The sequence below is a fragment of the Vanessa cardui genome, chromosome 24 (assembly GCF_905220365.1).
Source record: "Vanessa cardui chromosome 24, ilVanCard2.1, whole genome shotgun sequence".
Classification (NCBI taxonomy): domain Eukaryota; kingdom Metazoa; phylum Arthropoda; class Insecta; order Lepidoptera; family Nymphalidae; genus Vanessa; species Vanessa cardui.
Window position 1 is genome coordinate 4,528,915 of NC_061146.1, and position 21,832 is coordinate 4,550,746.

Sequence of the window (21,832 nt, forward strand, 5' to 3'; positions counted from 1 at the left end):
AGGGGCTTAATTGCTTATTTCAAAATTAGATTTTTGAATGAGAATTCCTTTTTTAAACTCGTTTTTTTAGCATCCGTTTGATCTTTGCTACTATAATTGCTTACAGAGCTTGAAACAAAACATTTAACTTTTTTATTTTACGATTAATGTCAAAAAAATACTTACATAAAAAAATGTAAGATTTATTTTACTATATTTGCACTTGCTATCAAATAATAAAAGACCTATAAATTGTCTATTAACAAGCGAATGCATTGAGTAAATTAATTTTGATGCAAAAATACAGATTATAAATAGCATTATTGATGCAAAATGTAGTGTTAATAAAAACTGTAATAAAACAAAAAGTGCAAATCGAAAATCAAAAATAATCTATGCCGTTATTTATTTTATATATTCTGTATTTGAATTTAAATAATGTTTTTTTTTTTTCTTTTTAAATCGTATTTCGAATGAAGAAGCGGCAAAGGCCAAATGAGTTTATCGTTGTTTTGCCCTTTGATTTACAGACATTGATCCTTAATGAAGTATCGTATGAATTGATAGGTACATACCCTTAAAAGGGTTTATGGCGGCTAATAATATAGGAATAGTTTACGACGTTGGAATAACGAAAAAAAACATACATTTCCCTTTATTTGGAATGTCCTACGATGAAAAATTACTGTTTAAATACTAAACGTCGCTAGAAGTATTCTTTAAATGATTTTTTTTTTTAATTTCGAACTTATTTGAGCAAATACAATAAAGGTAAAAGTTTTGAAATATTTTCTTTTTTATGTTCAACAATAAATCGAACAGGTTCGTCATTTTTTACCGAGTTTTTTTTTTAATTGATGCCGTCGATGTTTGTGTATATGATAGCAGCTTATCCAGCCATTTTTCACGTTCAACTTTTTTCTAAAAGCAATTTGTTACGGACACAAAGCCGTTGTGTTCCGATAGAAGATCGCTTTTCTAAATCATAACCGGAATTTATATCTGACATTACTCATAGCTGTCCGCTTGTTTTCCTAATTAGAACTCCATTCAGCCGTAACCCATTAAAACTCGTCCAAATTAAAATTCGAATAACTTACTAACTAGACGAATAAATCATATAAGACAATAAAATATATTGTCCAGTTCGACTGCACGATAATTAATATAACAATACGCTCACCGAGTAATTAAAATAAACTAATTTCTAAATGCGAGTGCCCATGAATGAATGAATGGTTGTTTTTTTAGGCTGGCAACATTTTTCATTCTCGGTCTCTCACTGACAGTTCGGTTGACGCGTTCCTTTTTCGAAGTGCGACCTCGCAGCGGGTCGCTCCAGCAACCGTTGGGTTTTAAATTATCTCAATTTAATTATTTTCCGCGCTCTACCTTTAATGGTATTTCGTTACACAACTTAAGGACCGCAATAATATTAGCTGCTAACGTCTAAATATTTGAATGTTAATATATTTCATTTCATTTAATATAATTTATGATATTATTATACATATATATATAGAGAAGAATTCGTAGATTATATAGCTAGGTAACTTATAGTCTTTTCTATGAATACGGTAACATGGGATGTTGTTGTGCATAGCTTGTTAACCTCTTAACGATTGACGACGAAATTTGACGAATCTTCTCAATTAAAGTATCTAATGTGCTAAGCTCATCAAACAGAAACACATACTCATTCGTTCATCTGATCGAAGCACTTTTTAGTAGGGCTTTGTGCAAGCCCGTCTGGGTAGGTACCACCCACTCATCAGTTATTCTACCGCCAAATAACAGCACTCAGTATTGTTGTGTTCCGGTTTGAAGGGTGAGTCAGCCAGTGTAACTACAGGCACAAGGGACATAACATCTTAGTTTGGTGGCACAAGGTTGGTGGCACATTGACAATGTAAGCAATGGTTAATATTTCTTGCAGTGTCATTGTCTATGGGAGATGGTGACCACTTACCATCAGGTGGCCGATATGCTCGTCCGCCAACCTATACCATAAAAAAAGCATATTTCACCACCAATTGATCTGAAATTTTAATCAAAACATCTTTCCACTAGGATAACTAACATTTGAATCGTCATTAATACCTATCTACGTAAAGCTATCACTGGAATTGAGTATTTACAAAACCGGTAAGAAACCCGATAAGTAATTTACTGTTTTCCAATTAATTAAGATACATATCTCCTTGAATTATATTTATATATCCTGCATCAACAAATATGAACTCAACGCTTTTTTATCATTTGTCATGTCTATAGTAATATGCCTTATTTATTAACGTCATGTATTGAGATACTAAGCCTTTAATCAACTTATATATAAAAAAAAATAAGTTCAATATTAAATCGCACAAATGATGAGATCGTTATTCCTGGCTAGGATATTCGGGGAAAGCTGAAACCATAGATTAGTCAAATTACCTCTAATCCATATCCATTCAGCCTATACTTTATGATTTCCTCTAAAAATCTACCAGAGAATTTCTCACGCTAAACAAAATTCGAACTCTCACGAATTAGACTAAGAATTTTTGTTCTGGTAACACTGATTGAGCAAATCGGCGGAGATAATAACAACCCGCGAATGGAATTTGGAAAAAGAATCGGATTTAACCGCGCGCACGGTAGCGGTAACGTGCAATTTAAATGTTTCAAATTTCGAACACGTCGTTTTTTTTTTTTAAATTTGTATTCCGTGCGCACACGCAGTCTTATTTAGATTAAAAATGTCAATACTTTTTACTCTTTTCAAAAGAGATGTTTTGTGGTGAGTTTTTTTTTTCTTTTTCTTTAATAAAGCATGCGAAACCACATTGTAAGGTTCTCTTTGCATTGAGCTTCTTTCTTTTTTAAAGACTAACAATATTAGCGAAATTAAATATAGCGCTTATATCAAAATACATAAACGAATAACTACTTACTAATACGTTGCAATCGAACTTTTTATTGTAAACAGGCAGTTTGGCATTGGCATCGAAAGATATTTATCAAATGCCAATGCCAAAAACCCTATGGTAATTGTTCAACGCTCATAACTCATCACCAATTAACACTGACCTTGTATACTAGGATGTTATGGCTTCGATACTAAGATGTTATGGTGGTTATACCTGGAGTCGCATTGGCTCTGTATTATTATCATACTAGCGACCCGGCCCGGCTTTGCACGGGTGCAATGCTGATGCTAAACATAATACACAAATTTTCTTGTTTCTTTACTATATTGTCCATGTCAAGAGTCGACATGGCCCAGTGGTTAGAACGCGTGCATCTTAACCGATGATTGCGGGTTCAAGCACCGCTGATCCATGTGCTTAATTTGTCTATATAATTCATCTCGTGCTCAGCGGTGAAGGTAAACATCATGAGGAAACCTGCATGTGACAAATTTCATAGAAATTCTGCCACATGTGTATTCCACCAACCCGCATTGAAACAGCGTGGTGGAATATGTTCTAAACCTTCTTCTCAAAGGGAGAGGAGGCCTTTAGCCCAGCAGTAGGAATTTCCAGGTTGTCGTTGTTGTTGTAAATTGTTCATGTCTTATATACAAAAACCTTCCTTTCGCATCACCTTATCTGTTAAAAAAATCGCATCAAAATCTTTTGCGTAATTTCAAAGATCTAAGCATACATAGGGAGAGACAGCGTTAAGCGACTTTGTTTTATACTATGTAATAATTAGCAATAGTAAATATTTCTACGTGGCGGTAGAGTATCTTAAACTGCAAGCTGATCCACCACAAGAACCTCGTAATAACAATTTGATCATTATTATTAATCCCAATAAATATTTCTCTGTTTTAATTCATCGACTCATATATCAAAATTGACGTTTTAAAAACTCTTTCATATTTTTCCTATACCGGAAACCATGACACCTTTAGATTTACAGCCATCAATTATGATAATAGTCGCTCCATCTCACTCGAACGAATACATCTTTCTCTTTCCATTATTAGTCTATTTGCCGATAGTTCAACGATCTTTTGTTTAAAAGGAAAATGATTAAGAAATATTATAATGAATGGGTTTCATTACCTTCGTTTTTATTTATAATTATAACATTAATATATTAAAAGTCATTATTGGAAGAAAATTTAGATATACATAGACAAATAAATGAATTGATATTTTATGCGATGGGCAACTACTATATGGGCTATAATCCTATCCTACCAGGATGCTCCATATTAACTTTTTTCCGCAAGTTTTTTCAAAATGCCTTACGCGTTCAAGGTTTATACAGTAACTAGTTTAAATTCATATTTGTAAATATTTCATCATTTAATGCTATTAATTCTTATATTAGTAATTATCGCATAACTAAACGTGTCATAATCGTCACTTGATTAATAAACAACAAAATTATGAGCGATATAAGCTTAATTGTTCCAATCGTACCCAGTCTCCCCCTACTCTGTGCAGTGTCTTCAGGGTCGATCCCACTCACATCTAATCACTCTATTACTGAGTATTGCCATAACTGAAAGCTATTGACATGTGCATATTAGAACAAGTTACTAAACTAGTAGGAGTGGTTATCATGTGTTAGGCAAACCAGTAACCTATGTCCTTTCTTGGAGTTTTGCTTCATATCAAATTTCATTTAATTCGATTCATGAGTTAATCGTGAAAGAGCGACAGACAAACAAAAAGAGTTACTTTCACATTTATAATATTAGTATAGATTGAATAGAGACGTCTTATCTTGAACATACACTGCTAAAATACTTAATCATACCATAATAATAATGATAGAATTATATAAAATGAACCTACCGGGTCACATATCTTTTGCACAACACTGTGACGTCACAAACAGGATAGCCCACTCGACTCACGTTAAGCTAAAAGTCGAAATAACAGGTTATCAAATTTCAAAACTGATTTTCAGGCCGCCTTGCAAGTAACCAGTCATACGTCATACATTTAATCACTACATAATATTGTAAAACAAAGTCTGTCTGTATGTTTGCGATAAACTCCAAAACTACTGAATTGATTTTCATTTTCACTAATAGACAGAAGGATTCATAAGGAAGTTTTAGGTATATCAGTCATTCAGGTTTTGTTTTTTTTTAAGAATGTACATTTGAAAACCATTTCTATTTTCACACATTTAAGGTTCATTAAGCAATACAATTCATATAATTAATTCTCTCAATTATTTCACTGAATTGTAGTACACTTCAAAATGGCATCGTAAACTATAGTCAATGATCGAAAATATTACTGACTAAGGAATTATTATGAATAACTAATTTTCACCGATATCACAATATACTAGATTTTACTTTCGATATCAAACACTAAAAAACCATACATATTTGTATTTTTTCTTCTTAAAATGTTTAAACAAATCTACCGGCATATATTATATATAATCTAATGCTAAATCGCTGAGAATCTTCATGATTCATGCGTGAAAGAAGGAAAACAAGCACACAATGTAACATATATAGTTAAGAACAATCATAATATATCTACGATGATACGGTTTTTATGGAAAATTAACGATCTAATCCTCTATTATTTTTTGGCTGTATGTGGGAGTTCCTTGCACTAAACTTACGATTAAAAATTATTGGTTACCAACGACCGGCTCGACTTCGCACGGGTGCAACACTGATACTAAATATTCTACAGAATTTGTTTATTTACGACATCACATTAGAAATATCTTAAATTATCAAAGTATCTTTACCATATTTTCCATGTATATATACAAAAACCTTCCTCTCCAATCAATATATCTATTAAAAAAACGCATCAAAATCCGTTGCGCAATTTTAAAGATTTATTATTACATAGTGACAGACAGCGGTAAGCGACTTTGTTTAATACCATGTAATGATAATGATGTTATTTAAAAGAAAATGTTGCCAAACCACAAAAATGTACTCATTCAAATTGTTCTTTAATTAAAGTTAAGCCTGGGTTACACGAGTCGTGACCGTCGCACGCGCCGCCCCGCCTCGTAACGCGGTAACCGCACGTATTTCATTAGGGATATACTCCACGGATGGGAGGCTATCATTATCGATTATACAGTAGCTAACATTGGGTTTTATTAATTGCGTTTAAGAAACAAAAAAAACGTTACAATTGATTAATAAAGCGAAGAGGGGTGGTTTGGTAAGGACTACGGTTTTTCTAAAGCTACGGCTCTTTTTGAAAATCTCCTTAAGCCAATATATTCGCTGATATATATTGTTTAATATATACAATTTGTTAAATACCTTTAAAGTACGTTAGGAGTTTTTTTAGTTATCAGTCATAAAAAAGAATGTTTTCTTAAGCGGTACGAGAACGATCTACAGGATAAGGGTAGAGTGCATACAGCCATAGCAGCCAAATTGGTGGGAAAGCACATTTTGGGGATACATTAAGGCGTAGTTTGAATTATAAGAGATTAATGTTTAGTTATATACATTCACATTTTTTATATTATTTTTATTGAATTGAATATTATCACTGGCAAGAACAATTTTAATTTTTTTAAAGTTTATAGGATTTCTATTGTTCCTGGAACGCAGGCTTAAATCTGTGTCATAGAACCGTTTTCGTTGTTAACTGTACCTGTATATGTAATATACAAAAATATTCTTGTTTAATAGACAGTTTAGAAAATTGCTTTTCTGTGATTATATCGGTAAGGTTACTTGCCTGGATACCCAGGTTTAAATCTATCCATTCCTATACAAGATGGATGGTTTTAAAACATAATATACACAAAAAAAGGATATGTATAATTAACAATTTTTCTATCTCTACATTTCTAAATATAGCTTGCTGGGTCAAATAATATATTAAATCAATTACGACTACCTTAGGAAACGTAGATCATAACTGGTTATTCAAATATTGAAAACAGATATAGCATAAATAAAAAATAAAAATAATGGCAACATCTAACACATCGAAGTACGTATATTTAATAACAGTTTTAAACGATAAAAGTCCATGATTTTCGGATGTTATATTTAATTACAAGTATCCGAGTTACGAACGAGACTCGTGCCGCCATTACGACTTACAATCAGTATAACCTGCGACTTCGGTTGTTTTATTTTTGTACAGTCGGGATAAGAAAAGGTTCGTCACTTTAAGATCTATTTTCGCGTGTTCAGTATGAGCGATAATCTTACCGATCGAGAATGACATGTTGCATCGCAATGTTTCGATGTTTAGATTCAAAAGGTACTAAGAGTTTAAGACTTGATAAAGGAATTAATTTGAAAACTGACGAAGGTTTTCTTACTCTGACTGTACATCACTACCTATACATATTAGAAAACAAAGCCCTCCAACCGCATCTGTCTATCTGTATGTTCTATAAACTCGTAACTACTGAACGGATTTTCATGCGGCTCTCACTAATAGACAACAGGGTTTCATAGGGAAGGTTTAGTTACATCATTTATATATGTGTTTGTGTAAATAAGTTGAAATAGCACATTTGATATACGTGTCGGAAAAGAGCAAGCAAAAATATATAAATAAAAGCTTTTCGCTTCTATTTATATATTAACAAAAAACTTATGTATATGTATAAAAAAAAAACTTGGATTTGAACTGTGTTCTAATGTAAAATCTGTAAAATGATACTTATATTACGAATTGTTTCATTCCCTTTTGAATGTATATTTTGAAAATATTTTAATTATAATTTTCGTTCGTTAAACTAATTAGAAATGTAATAAAAAAAATGTCTAATATTTAAACGAATTCGTTACCATCGTATTAACAACACTTTTCTCAAAAAACCAATCTATCCATCTCTCTCTGTCAATAGATGAACAGCATCTCAGTACCGAGTCCGTATTATACACGTCATCATTCAATCTCCGGAGCGAGCATCAATCTTACCGCCACGCCCTCACCAGTTTCGTTACATTTACTCAGTGATTAAAATCTTGAATGTATTAAACCTCTTAGATGATATTTGAGAAGATGTCTGAGGTTAAACGCATGTTTCTAAATCGATGATCAAATTCAGTTTAACAACAACAACAGCCGGTAAATTCCCAGTGCTGGGCTAAAGGCCTCCTCTCCCTTTGAGGAGAAGGTTTTTGGAACATATTCCACATGTGACAGAATTTCTATGAAATTTGTCACATGCAGGTTTCCTCGCGATGTTTTCCTTCACGAGCACGAAATGAATTATAAATTACGTACATGAATCAGCGGTGCTTGCCTGGGTTCGAACCCGCAATCATCGGCTAAGCACGCGTTCTCACCACTGGTCCATCTCGACTCCCTATGTCATGATAAAATAAAAACGACTACTATGAGAACAGCAAATATATACATACTAGTAATCGCCAGCGGCTTCGCTCGCTTCTTAGGGTGTTTGGTGTCATGTACCAGGCACAAAAGCAGCCTATGTCCTTTCTTAAAGTTTAAGTTTGCTTTATGCCAAATCTCATCAAATTCGGTTCAGTGAATTGGTCGTGAAAGCGCGACAGACAGACAAACAGAGTTGTTTTCACATTTATAATATTAATATTAATTTATGTATAATATTTACTAATAAAATTTAAGAATATAATCACTCAAAGGTCTGCTCCGGCTTTATTTACCTAACTATTTAAGTTTAATATGGTCTTTAACGCCAACTGTAAAAATCTTTTAGTCCTATAAATTATAATAAATTTACACCTTAGTCATGTCTGGCCATGAAAAGCTTATGCGTCATACAAGGCCATTATCATTTCAACCAAATACTTTAGCGTAATCTGCGTATAGTATTTTCTTTTTTTTAATTTGGCAATGAAATCATTTAAATGCCTAAGATTGTCGTAAAAACTTTTTAATTTTCGAATTTTCGATAGAAGATATAGTTGCCACTACATTATGCTTGCTTGGTTACTCAGATGCTATTATTTAGAGTTTTGATTATTTAAAAGAATAGCATAATTTAGTATTACTTATAAAACATAACTATACCAAATTTAAACCATTGTTTTCAAAGTAATGTGTCAACATGTCTTTCTAGCCTGAGCTTCAAGCTCATATTTCAACAATGCGAATTTTAACGCAAATGTTTAGATATTATTATTTATTATTAAATATTTTCTTCATATATATTAGTCTGAGTAAATCCTTAAACTAAGATTATGAATCTGTATATTCATTTTGTTACACTTTTATTGATAGTCTGAACCCGTCACGAAAAAAAAAAACGTAAATTACTGGCAATTTAATACAAGCCCAGATTCAAAAAACGAACAGGCGGGAATGGAATGTTGAAATGAACGGGGCTACCAATTTTTAATACGCATTCCAAACTTTCTAGCGAAAACAATCGCTATTATGAAAGCGATAAAAGTTACTTTATCTTGAAGAAAGTTTCGAAGAAGGACCTTTTGGGATGAAATGTAATGCATATTGACTTCCGTTTTTACATAAATTTTAATCGTAAGCTTAAACATGGGCCGGAATGTTGTTAGTTAATTTCGTAAAAGTAATTGGTTAATAGACGTCTCGAAAAAATATTTCAAAGATTAAAAAATATATTATTTATAGTCTTAGAATACGGGAGTTTATTATTACTCCTTTTTAAAATCAATAATTGCATAAAAAAATTTTACTATACTTTTTAATAAAGATGCATTCAAATTAATTGTTTCTGATTTCTAAAAGAACGCACCTTAGTCTAATTCTTTGTACATAATATTTAATTTGAGGTATACAAACAACGTCAAAATACTTACATCGCTTATAAGTAATAAAGTACCTACTTTGAATAATACTTATTTTAATGTACACAAAAATTTAATTTCATAGTTAGAGAGCGAGAACCGAAAAAATTGAAGTGTAAATCATGAAACTACAATGAAACATAAAACACTTGTACGAACGAAAATATTTTACGATAAAACAGTGCAAATAAAAATAAACCAAATATGTCAAAAATAAAGTTCAAATTCCCGTGAAAGCATTTTTTGCCGCTATAAAAAGCTGGCCAGCGATCGCCCGAGGCGTGGCACGGGCCGCGTGGAATGCCTAGAAATCTTACCATAATCTGTGCTCGGTACAGCATAAAAATAACTGTCAATAAAATTCCTGTTCGTTTTTTAAATACGAATTATTTTTAAAATTGTGTGTTTAAAAATAGATTATAATATAAAGTATGTCGTTACACAATGGCCTAAAAAGAACTAAACGAAAAATTGTTCTACTTATTTTGTATAGACGGGTGATAATTTTTTTGAAACATGAAATAAACGTAATCATGTATTTTTCAAGTTCTACATTTGAATATGGCTTTACATTTTGTTAGTCTTATTTCCTTTATTTAAAACAATATAAATTTTATTACAATAAAATTTCCTAGCATGTTGAAAAAAATTAATAATAACTTCACAAGAATAGTACCATTGCCGTGCCAACAATTAAAAAAACCACTCGTAGAGTCATCGCTCAGACAGACGATAATAAGCTGCAATTATCTCGTCAATACAGACCTCTATAAATCATACACCGGACCTCTGCCTTTGTTAGATCACACTAGAAGAATTCAAACATTTAATAACTGTCTAATAACATATCTTGATTAAACACACTATCTACAAATATATATGAAAGTATAATTTATGTTTCTTCATATTGTAGGCTTAAAATTTAAATGACTTATTACTATTATATATGTAAACTTGATAAATAGCCAGAAATTATAATAATATTATTTTGACATAAGCAAAACAGCTTATAGATGAATGGGATTACCAGAGGAAATCGCTAAATCTAATTAGACCAGAAATAATCTTTTTTATTTGACTGTAAACTCATAAAAACAAAATGTGAATAAAAAAAAAATATTGTAATAGTTTAGTCGTTAAATAATCAACAAGAGATTTTTTATGCTTGTGTACATCAATATAAACCCATGTAAAAACAGTATGTTGTTTAACAGGTAAGCTGCAAGAAGAAATCTAATTGATGACCGAAATAAGAGAATATTGTGAAGAAAATGACTTTTCGTTGTGTTCCTGCATTTCAAACTGTGTCTAACGACAGTAATGCCACCTGGGTGAGTTCTCTTGAGACCATATCATAAAAGTACGACTATTCGTCGCTAGGTGGCGGTATATTGAATAAATACATCACTCGAACTAAGGTTTTTTAATGTATGTATGATTGATAACTGTAACTTTTGCAATTATTTTAAGCTAAAATAGTTAAAATTATAGTGGAATAATTTTGTTATACTTTGTCCATGTTTTCTACAAACAATTTAGCGCTATCTATTGTTCGTTTTTAGAACTACTTCAAGTGTGCAAATAATGCTGCTACTAACAGATAGAGGGCAATAAGTAACTTTTCTACCGTTGATAACATTTGCGATTCAAAACAAATTATTATGAAAGCTTATAACATTATTTTAACTTACAAAAGTATAGGCACCACTCATTCTTAAGTACTTGAAAGATTGAAATCATTTTGACAGGCTGATCAATTACAAATAAAAATAACAACAATTAAAAATTCGTTGCCTATCAATGTGAAGTGTTTGAAAGTTTGAACTTTTTTATGAAGTGTAATGTAGGTGTAAAGTGTCGTTGGGACCGTCTATTATTGCTTAAGTCGTTGACCCATGGAAGCTGTTGACATGTCAATACGCATGACCTCCGCCCACGGGCGGGAATTGAGGCTTCTCTCACATTTAACACAATATATGTACTTCTGTCAATAATAAAGATAGGAAATTTTAATGAATCATCATGCCAAAATAATATATTTAATCTTTTATTTGTGTCGCATTGATTATCTTATAAGTACATATGTTTGATGAAGAGACATATCTACCGATTTATTTATTTGTAGGAAAAACATTAATGAAAATACAAACTCTAAAAAAAAACAAAGTTAACAACACACGTACTTATTCCTAGTACACATAACAGATAGAGTTAATTCACAGTGGCACATAAAACTTATCCGATAAATATATTATAAGTTATATAAATAAACATACGAAAAACGTCACAGATTAAAAACACACAACAATTGCCATTTGACACGTGACGATATCACAAATTACACAGTAAATTTTGTAAAAATTAAAAATAAAGGTTCTATACGTTTGAAAATTTCATGGTGAACATAAAATTTAACAAACGGTTTTGTAAAGCCGTTCATAAATCTACAGATTACTTAACAAATTTTATCATTATCTTACAATTCATTAACTGGTTAAGACGAAAATGAATTTAGTTATGAAATACTTATCAAGGGCTGTTCGTTTAAATCCATTTTTAATTTTTATCTCGTTAAAATTCATAATTATCAACAACAATAATTAAGATTACTTATAAGCTTTCATTACTTAGTATAGAATTTGAGTAGCTATCTTCAATACGACTAATTACATCGAATTCCACTTGAATTCATAAAAAAAAAAAACTCTTTCAACACTATTGTGTCCATAATAAATAAAATCATTTTTATTACCAGCACTAATTACAATGTGAATAAAAACTGATTAGGCGAATGGAGAACAACAATTACTTTTTGAAATCGATAAGTTCATTAGTTTAAATTAACGTTAAATTTTTTTTTTATTAAATACCTTTGGTGAAATACTAAGAACTTTTTTATTTTGTGTTACTGTATATTTTTTTACTTTTGCCATAACATGATTTAAAAAAAACATAGATAATGGCGGGAAATTGTTTATAGTGATTTGAAATTTGAATATAGAATAACTGTTACTGTTTTATGCTTTGTTTATTATAATCTACAATGCGTAACGGTGATTTACAATTTATTATAAATGATGGATGATTCAAAGCTTCTAGTTACTTGAATAAAGTTATACTGACAAATGTCTCGTTAAATTTTAATCATAAGTTACATATTGTCTTTTAAACTTACGAAATGTATTTAATGTTATTAACTCCTTGACGACCTCCGTGGTCGAGTGGTGTGTACACCGGTTTTCATGGGTATGCCACGCTGAGGTCCCGGGTTCGATTCCCGGCCGAGTCGATGTAGATTACCATTAGTTTTCTATGTTGTCTTGGGTCTGGGTGTTTGTGGTAGCGTCGTTACTTATGATTTCCGTACATACATTGGGATCAGAGTAATGTATGTGATGTTGTCTCATATTTATATTTATTTATTTATTTATTAATATTATATCAAAAACTTTCCGTCTAGATCTCCTACTCGTTTGCCATTATTACATCACGCTGTTTCAATGCCGGTTGATGGAATGCACATGTGGCTGAACTTCGATGAAATTAGACACATGCAGGTTTCCTTCACCGCCGAGCACGAGATGAATTATAAAAACAAATTAAGCACATATATATAGTGGTGCTTGCCTGGGTTTGAACCCGCAATCATCGGTTAAGGTGCACGCGTTCTAACCACTAGGCCATCTCAGCCCAGAGAGCTGTGTTATAAATATAATTTAATCATGTCATATAACATTCCTTAATAATATTATACCTTTTTAATACCTATTTTTTAGCATTTGATCGTTGGCTCCTGAAATTATCCCCTACATACAAAAAAACAAATTCTAATTCTTTATAATGTTAAAATACAGTAATAAGATAATCCTTGATTGGTAATATTTATAATGATAAAGTTTTAGCTGAGATATTTTCATTTTCACATTAAACCGTTAGTTCTCCTAAGACGCTAAAAAAAAGTAACAAAAAACGTATCTTTTTATGTTTAAGCGTTTGATAGAAATATTTATACTGGCAACAAAATTGTATTTAAAAATGAATAAAATAAAAGAGCCTTATATTTCATTCATAATTATAAAAAATTACAATGAACACAAAAAAAAAAAAAAAAAAACAAAACAAAACAAATGAAATGATATTTAATAATCGATTAAATTTCTAATCTTCTAAAAAATAAGGCATAATTTTCTCCGCACATAGAGATTTTCTGACGGCGTTTTCTTTCACCACCAAATCATTTAAAGACAAAAATTCAGCACATGCAAACCCGATCGCATTGCCCAGATTAGAACCCACAATTTTGGTGAAGATTGAAACAACGTTCCAAAAGGGCATAACACACATCCCTTTCTCTCATCAGCAAATCAACGTGCGATAGAAAGAGACAAAACATGTGTACTAAAAACGATAAAATACTATAAATTCTAGAGGTTTTAATGAATGACTGAGCAATTTCTTTTGTTTATTACGAAGAGAAACCGGAGCATGTTGGTAGTATTTTCATTGCCTCCACAATTCGCTTACCCGACATCGTATTTTACAACATCTGATTGTATCTCGGCTATATTAATGACCGACGGACAATCGACCGACGAATGTTATGTCTTATGAACTAGTTATTACCCGACCGGGCAGATGGGGAGGGTAATGCGTTTAACAAGTTTATATGTTTGATAATTTCTCGGTAGAATTCGATATGAATTGGTTAGGTAAGGTAGCTTCGATAATTTATTTCTCTATAAACAATGATATTCTAATAAACAGATATGTTACATCCATACTAAACAACAGAAAAAAGTGTGCCGCGCCGGGGACCGTTTATTTTAGTTTATTTTATTATTACATTTCGTTAAGAGTAAAAATGATAGCTTGATAAAAACTATAAGTAAAAGGGATAACTAGATGTTTTAATTACGCAAAACGTATTACTACGTAAAACGACTAAAGGCAAACGTCACAATTAGGACGTTTTCTCGTCTTCACTTTTTGCGCGTTAATAACATATCTGTTTACTACAACATCATTGTCTATAAAAGAAAAAAAATAGTGTCCAACTACTACTAAGTAATTCAATTCAATTCCTGGATTAATGTCTTATAGTTGTGCCGTCAGGGCACAGATTATTTCGCCAAAGACACGTAGGATGGAGAAGACACGGAAGAGATTGATCGGAACAGTTGAGGAAACAAACTCAATTAAATTTTGAAGACTAGCATAGTAGTAGTAATTTCCTTGTAAGGCTACTAAGTAGGCACACTAGTAAAGTAATATGACAAGTGTCAACTGTCAAGAATAGCTGTCACATACACCAGGATAACAAAGCTGGCTCGTTTCATAATCATTACATAGTATAAAACAAAGTTACTTACCGCTGTCTGTAGCTATGTATGCTTAGATCTTTGAAATTACGCAACGGATTTTGATGCGATTTTTTTTAATAGATAGAGGGTTTCGAGAGGAAGGTTTTATGTATATTATATGGACACTGATCTTCCATTGTTAGTATGTATTCTCAGGATTGAAAAAGTGTGAACGTTGCATTGTACCCGTGCGAGGCCGGGGTGGTATATAATAGCCTGGTATCTTAAATTTTAACTGAATGTCATATGGTTATTAAAAAGGTGCGTAAAAGCACTGATATATAATCTTCTATACTTACATATAATAAAATTAAAGTGTCTGTTTGTAATATTAAAATAGCCCTTATTTTACTCAATACATATAAAAGTAAACACGTAAATGTAAATATACCAAATATTTTTACAATTTTTGTTAGTCTGTTTGTTCCGGCTAATCTCTGGAACGGCTGGTCCGATTTTGACGGGACTTTCACTGGCAGATAATTGATATAATAAGGAGTAACTTAGGCTACAATATATTTTTTTTTTGTTAAATTCAAACGCGTGCAAGGTGTCGGGCACAGATAGTAAATAATATTTTGATTAGATTTTCTACGCATAAATAATAGGCTATTTGACTGGTTTTTAAAATCCATTTTATATTATTTATGGCGCTGCAATGAGGTCGGTGACGTCACTTTCCTGTATTTTAATCTGGCACATATAGTAGAAAAGCAAAGTCTACAAGAAAGTGACTTCATCATAAGCCCGGCCAATCAGTAGCGTTTTATGTCACGTGACAAACGTTTGAAAATTTTCATTTTTATTTATGGATTTTTAAATAAATTATGTATTATTTTCAACTTTAGTTAGTAAATAACCATTTTTAAACTCATTATATACACTGATTACAATAATTCACAATTTATTTTTCGCATTATAAAATAGCCTATTGCAGAATAGAGCCGCGTTCGATGATAATACGTTCTCCTAAGACAAAGTCGGGTGCAACTTTTCATTGCGGTATTACGCACCACTTCTTATATAACAGATACATTTTTAGGGCCTCTGCGAATTTTTACGAAAACGCATAAACTTTTAACCCCTTAACCTTTTAAGCGGCCTCTTTAAAATTGAATATTACGCAAGTTACATACATATGTCATTGAAATTAACTAACAGTAAGTTACTCAGTAACTACTGAGTTTCTAACCGGTACTACTCGATAGAATCTAGTTTCCGAACCGTTGGTAGCTTCACTTGAAACATTTAAATGACGATTCAAAATTACTTGTAAAAGCTTACTTGAATTAAATATATTTTGATTTGAGTATTATATACATACGAGTTTAATTCAAAAGTGCTTGTAAACGCCTACTTGAATAAAATATATTTTGATTTTATTTGATTTGAGTATTATATATATGCGAGCTTAAAACTCTGAAACTAAGGTTAAAACCTGCGCTGAATAAACAAAAGGCCTGTCAAAGAGTTGAGGTCGAATCAGAATGCGTACGCGGAGACGAAAATCATTTCACACTCACACACGCAAACCTGAGACCTACTTGCACGCACACATAGCCGCCACAATCAAACTGGATATATGAAAGGAATAATGTTATAGATTCGCGACGTGGTGCGAGGAGGAAGCTTTTTCTGCAGTATATGCTGAGCTTTTAGATTAATCTCATTTAAGCTCACTCTTTTCTTAAACGTATAAAAATAATGTTATGCTATTTTTATATATACTATTAACTAATTTATATAGCTTAAACTAATATTGATTTTTATGGTTTTATAGTTAATAAAAAATTACCCTTTCAAAAGATTTATTATTAACTCGCGTCTTAGGGTGTTGGTTGTCATATCTTAGGAAAAATGTAGCTTATGTCCATTATTGGAGTTTAATTTTGCTTCATACTAAATTTCATCAAATTCGAAAGAGCGAAACACAGACATACAGAGCTACTTTCACATGTATAGCATTATTATAAATAAGGTTAAATGTAGTAAATAAAACTGGACTGATATGTGATGGTCTCGAGTATTCATCTGATATTTAAGCGTATACTGCGCAATCCCCATCTTTATCATGTCTGGTGGCGGCGCGCGCGCTGCGCCCACTCCATGTGATAGCCTCGAGCGACGCGCGCTCGCTCACGTGGCCGAACGCGGGAAATTTTGAATTTCGAATAATTACTTTTACGTTCAGCCAGTTAGTTTTTTTTTTTTTTTTTTTTGAATAAAATGTGCGCGAGATTCTAAGTTTTTCGTTCATCTAACACATGAGTGACAATTTCGAAACTCCACAATTTTGATTAAGTGCTTTTGTATTGCGTCAGTTTTATTTTTTATTGTGTTATATTATAGACATCCACGAGAAGCTAATGACATATTGGATCGATTCCTAATACCATTATCGGGAGAGTAAACAATAACATCATTAGAGAGGGACGTGCCTATGCGCCGGAGTGAGATAGAAGAAATAATCATAGCAAAGAAAATAGAATTCTCATACGAATGGTAATGGTACCAATAATCTTGTAAAAGTTCACGATTGCCCAACGCTGTAACAATACGCCGTCCAGTTCTAAATGAGCTTCAGTAGACATTTTTACGTGTTTATTTTGTACTAAATCGGGGGTCATTTTATATTTGATGTAAATATCGATGCAGATAATGATCTTTCGATGATTTACGCCGTGTTAAACCGACAATGGCCCGCGATGACCCCCAGCCGTTCAACACAATGTGACCAATTAAATTCGTCGTACAAATCGGGGATGACCAAAATTAACGAAAGCAACCTGTCCGATATGACCGAGCAGAATCTAACCGTAGACGACATATTCAACGAGAATTTAATCGTGAAGAGGAAAAAAATCGATTTTACGACTATAATCGATGAAGCGAAAATCGATAAAGGTAAAACAATCGATAAATCGGTCAATATGAATCTCAAAAGGAAAGCCAGATTCGATATGAACGACAGTTTCGCCATAGACAAAATAGTTCAGCCGAATATAAACATAAGCATAGACAAAGATACGAATAAAACGATCAGATTGGAATTGCGACATCCGGATAATCAGTGTGTTATCACAGATTATAAAATTAACGAGACAAGTGATGACGTCAGAGCTGTACTAGCCCTGGACAGCGAAGAAATTAACGGCTACTCATTGAAAGACAATTTGAGAATGGAAGGTGATAAAAATGATGATGAAATTAATGATCATAACAGTGATTATACGAATGGCAATGACGAAGAGAATAAAGTAAGTAAATATATCTGTGAATAATAATAATTAAACAAATATTTTTAACAGGCAACATTAAACATTAATCTCACGAAATAACCCAAATATTAATATTATATATCAATAATAAGATAATACCTTGAAATAAACGGAACAAAACGTAACAAGCATAAGTTACATTATTAATTTATAATTATAGTTAGATTTCTTGGTATAAAATTTAATGGCTATTGAGAAAAAAATAAATTTAAAATCGCTTAATGGGTTAATTAGGGTCTATGAACATAATATATGGTGTCAATACTTTCAGTTAAGCTTTAAGTGTTCTAACGCCCAATATCAATGAAAATAATAATACCTATGTACTTACTACGGTAAGGAGATCATTTCATAAAAGTTTATTACTTTACATAGATAATATACGTTGAATCATAGTATCAACACTGATAATTTATAATAATTATTATTGAAGTACCATTTATAAAAGTAAACTATACAATAAAGCATTTTTAAGTCTCTTTCGAAAAGTAACTTTCAGTGCGAAGAAAAGACAAAAAGATCGTATTGATGCTCATTTAAAACAGACCATTTAGATACAAACATACATACATACTTATATGTCATTTATAATTAAACTTTTACTATTGATTCGTATTATATAATGTAAAACTGCTTGTCGCATTCTTGTCACCATTTCACGAGATCGTATTTTGTTCAGTTATTATTTTCAAATTAAGAACTTGAATCATCTGTGAAATAATTATATATAAAATATTTTGAAGCGTTATCGCAATAATTTGTACCTTTGTCTGTACCAAAAACAAAGCTTCTTCTTTATTTGACATATTTGACTTCAACAGAATATAACATAGAGAGCAGTATTTATACTTCTAATGCAATATTAAAACACAACTAGGTATATCAAAATAATATTACTCAAATCAAATCGTCATAACGAAGACACGTTGATGATTTATGTAGTATTTTAAGAAATATTTTGGCCAAGGCTTAGCAAAAGCAAAAAAAATATTTCCGTGGAAGATAGTTCAATATAATTTTACATTTAAAATAAACTTCTTTTCTTTTTAAAAACATTGATCACAAAAAATTAACGTCTAAATGAAATTTTAATCATTCCTTACATTCCCAATGGGTTACCAGCCTACTTGGGAGATGTTATGTCCCTTGTGTCTGTAATTGCATTAAAACCCTTGTAAACGGAACTCAAGAAGCCCAAATTATATTGTAAGCCCAATATTCTATCGCTCTGAAGCGATAGAATATTGGGCTTACACAAACAACCAACAACATAACAATTCGAAATTTAAATAAATTTATATTCATTAGTTATGTTATGTAATATATATACCGTTATCTGATAGTAAAATCAATTGTATACCACGGTAATAAATTGATAAGATACCACAAGGAATAAAGATAATACAGAATCAGAAGCCGTAATGGGCTACCGGTGAAAAGGTCGGCTTGCAACGAAAGGTCACGGCTTTGATTTCACCGCAACGCCATTGTATTGTTGAATACAAACTTCGTATACGTTATACGAGATCATAAGAGCTCATCAATTTATAAATAGTGGAGTATGTATTGCATTATTATCTGATAAGTGGATCTACGATCTATATCCAGCAGCAGCAGCAGCAACAGCCTGTAAATTCCCACTGCTGGGCTATAGGCCTCCTCTCCTTTTGGGGAGAAGGTTTGGAACATATCCCACCACGCTGTTCCAATGCGGGTTGGTGGAATGCACATGTGGCAGAATTTCAATGAAATTTGTCACATGCAGGTTTCCTCACGATGCTTTCCTTCACCGCTGAGTACGAGATGAAGTATAAAGACAAATTAAGCACATGAAACAGCGGTGCTTGCCTGGGCTCGAACCCGTAACCATCGGTTAAGATGCACGCGTTCTAACCACTGGGCCATCTCGACTCATATCCGTTAGGTATAAAATGTTGTGTGAATTTTAAAACGAAAACGAATCTCACTCAAAGAGCGATTTTTAAGACATTTTCTGCCTCGTATAACCATTCTGTGGAAACAGCTTTCGCTGTTTTTCCGAACCGATACGACTTGGCAACCTTCAAGAATAGAGGGTACACCTTCCTTAAAAGCCGGCAACGCACCTGCAAGCCCCGTAGTGTTGCAGATGTCTATAGACGGTGGTAATCACTTTCCATCAGATGAGCCTCTAGCCCGTTTAATAACATTAAAAGAAAAACTTTTCCTCAAGTTAGCCACCATCTCTTTGTCTCTTTAGCATTAAAAAAATATGTATTACTAACTATTCGTTCCGGATATAATAATGATATATAGTTTACGCGGCAAACACCAGCAAAGCGCCCGGTTGTCCAATTTACACAAATAGTGAATATGCCAAAGTTTCGTCTATGACTTTTTCATAGTTTTTGAGTTTAAACCTTCTTAGACAAACGGATGACACAGGGAAGGTCATTTTTTTTAAAGTATAGGTTGGCGGACGAGCATATAGGCCATCTGATGGTAAGTGGTCACCCAATGACGCTGTAAGAAATACTAGCTATTCCTTACATCGTCAATGTGCCACCAACCTTGGGAACTAAGATGTCATGTCCCTTATTCCTGTAGTTACACTGGCTCACTCACCCTTCAAACCGGAACAGTGAACACGACATTACTGAGTACTGTTATTTGGCGGTAGAATAACTGATGAGTGGTGGTACCTACCCAGACGGGCTTGCTCAAAGCCCTACCACAAAGTAAGTACTTTACTGTATTTACTTAATATAAGTATGTAAATATGACAACTTATGTCCAATGGCTGTTGACTAAAACGTGTCTTATTTGTTTGATAAACTCGATTGTACTACGATACTCTAGTGATATCATAAGTGATCGGCTTATTGCTTCCACTGGTAACAGAAGGGCTGATTCATTTACGGTTCATTCAGATGATCGGAATTGCGATTCAAAAGGGAAATGCTGCTCGCATTCTTGCAAACATTCCACGCTCATGAAATAGTTAAGAACTTAATGTTAATGATTCTTATGTTAATTTACTAAATGCATCCCTAACGATCCGTCCAGATGCACTTTTAAAAGTCATTATACCACAGATTAAAAATGTAAAGATAATATTTCTAAAAAACGAATACATATCGAATATAAGTTTAAGTTCTGTCATAGATCTATACTCGTACATATAATATAATTGGAGTGTCTGTTTGTACTATTAATATAGCCCTTTTTTTACCAATGCATATGTATGTATACACGGTACATATACCAAAATAACATTGTTTGTCTATCTGTCTGTCTGTCTGTTTGTTCCGGCTAATCTCTGGATCGGCTGGACCGATTTAGACGGGATCTTCACTGGCAGATAACTGGTATAATAAGGAGTAACTTAGGCTATTTTTTTTTATTAATTTCAAATGCCTTCAAGGTCTTGGGAACAGCTAGTTATAAATAAAAAAGAAATAATCACGACGAAAGAAACAATTATAATAGGAATTCGAATGAATTCTTTTTTCAAA

At 32.3% G+C, this 21,832-nt stretch overlaps 1 protein-coding gene across 3 annotated transcripts in view; it reads left to right on the top strand.

The window, feature by feature from the left end:
- Positions 1 to 21,832, top strand: part of LOC124540295 (transcription factor AP-2-epsilon) — an 82,422-nt gene that overhangs the window by 6,762 nt on the left and 53,828 nt on the right. Inside the window, exon 2 of one of the 3 annotated variants that reach the window (XM_047117771.1) lies at positions 10,915 to 11,031. The exons of 1 other annotated variant lie outside the window; for it this stretch is intronic. In XM_047117771.1, coding sequence (XP_046973727.1) covers positions 10,972 to 11,031 — 60 coding nt within the window. In that variant the 5' untranslated portion in view covers positions 10,915 to 10,971. Of the gene's footprint in view, positions 1 to 10,914; positions 11,032 to 17,177; positions 18,318 to 21,832 lie in introns of those variants that run through there. One more of the 3 variants, XM_047117770.1, reaches the window with a different exon arrangement.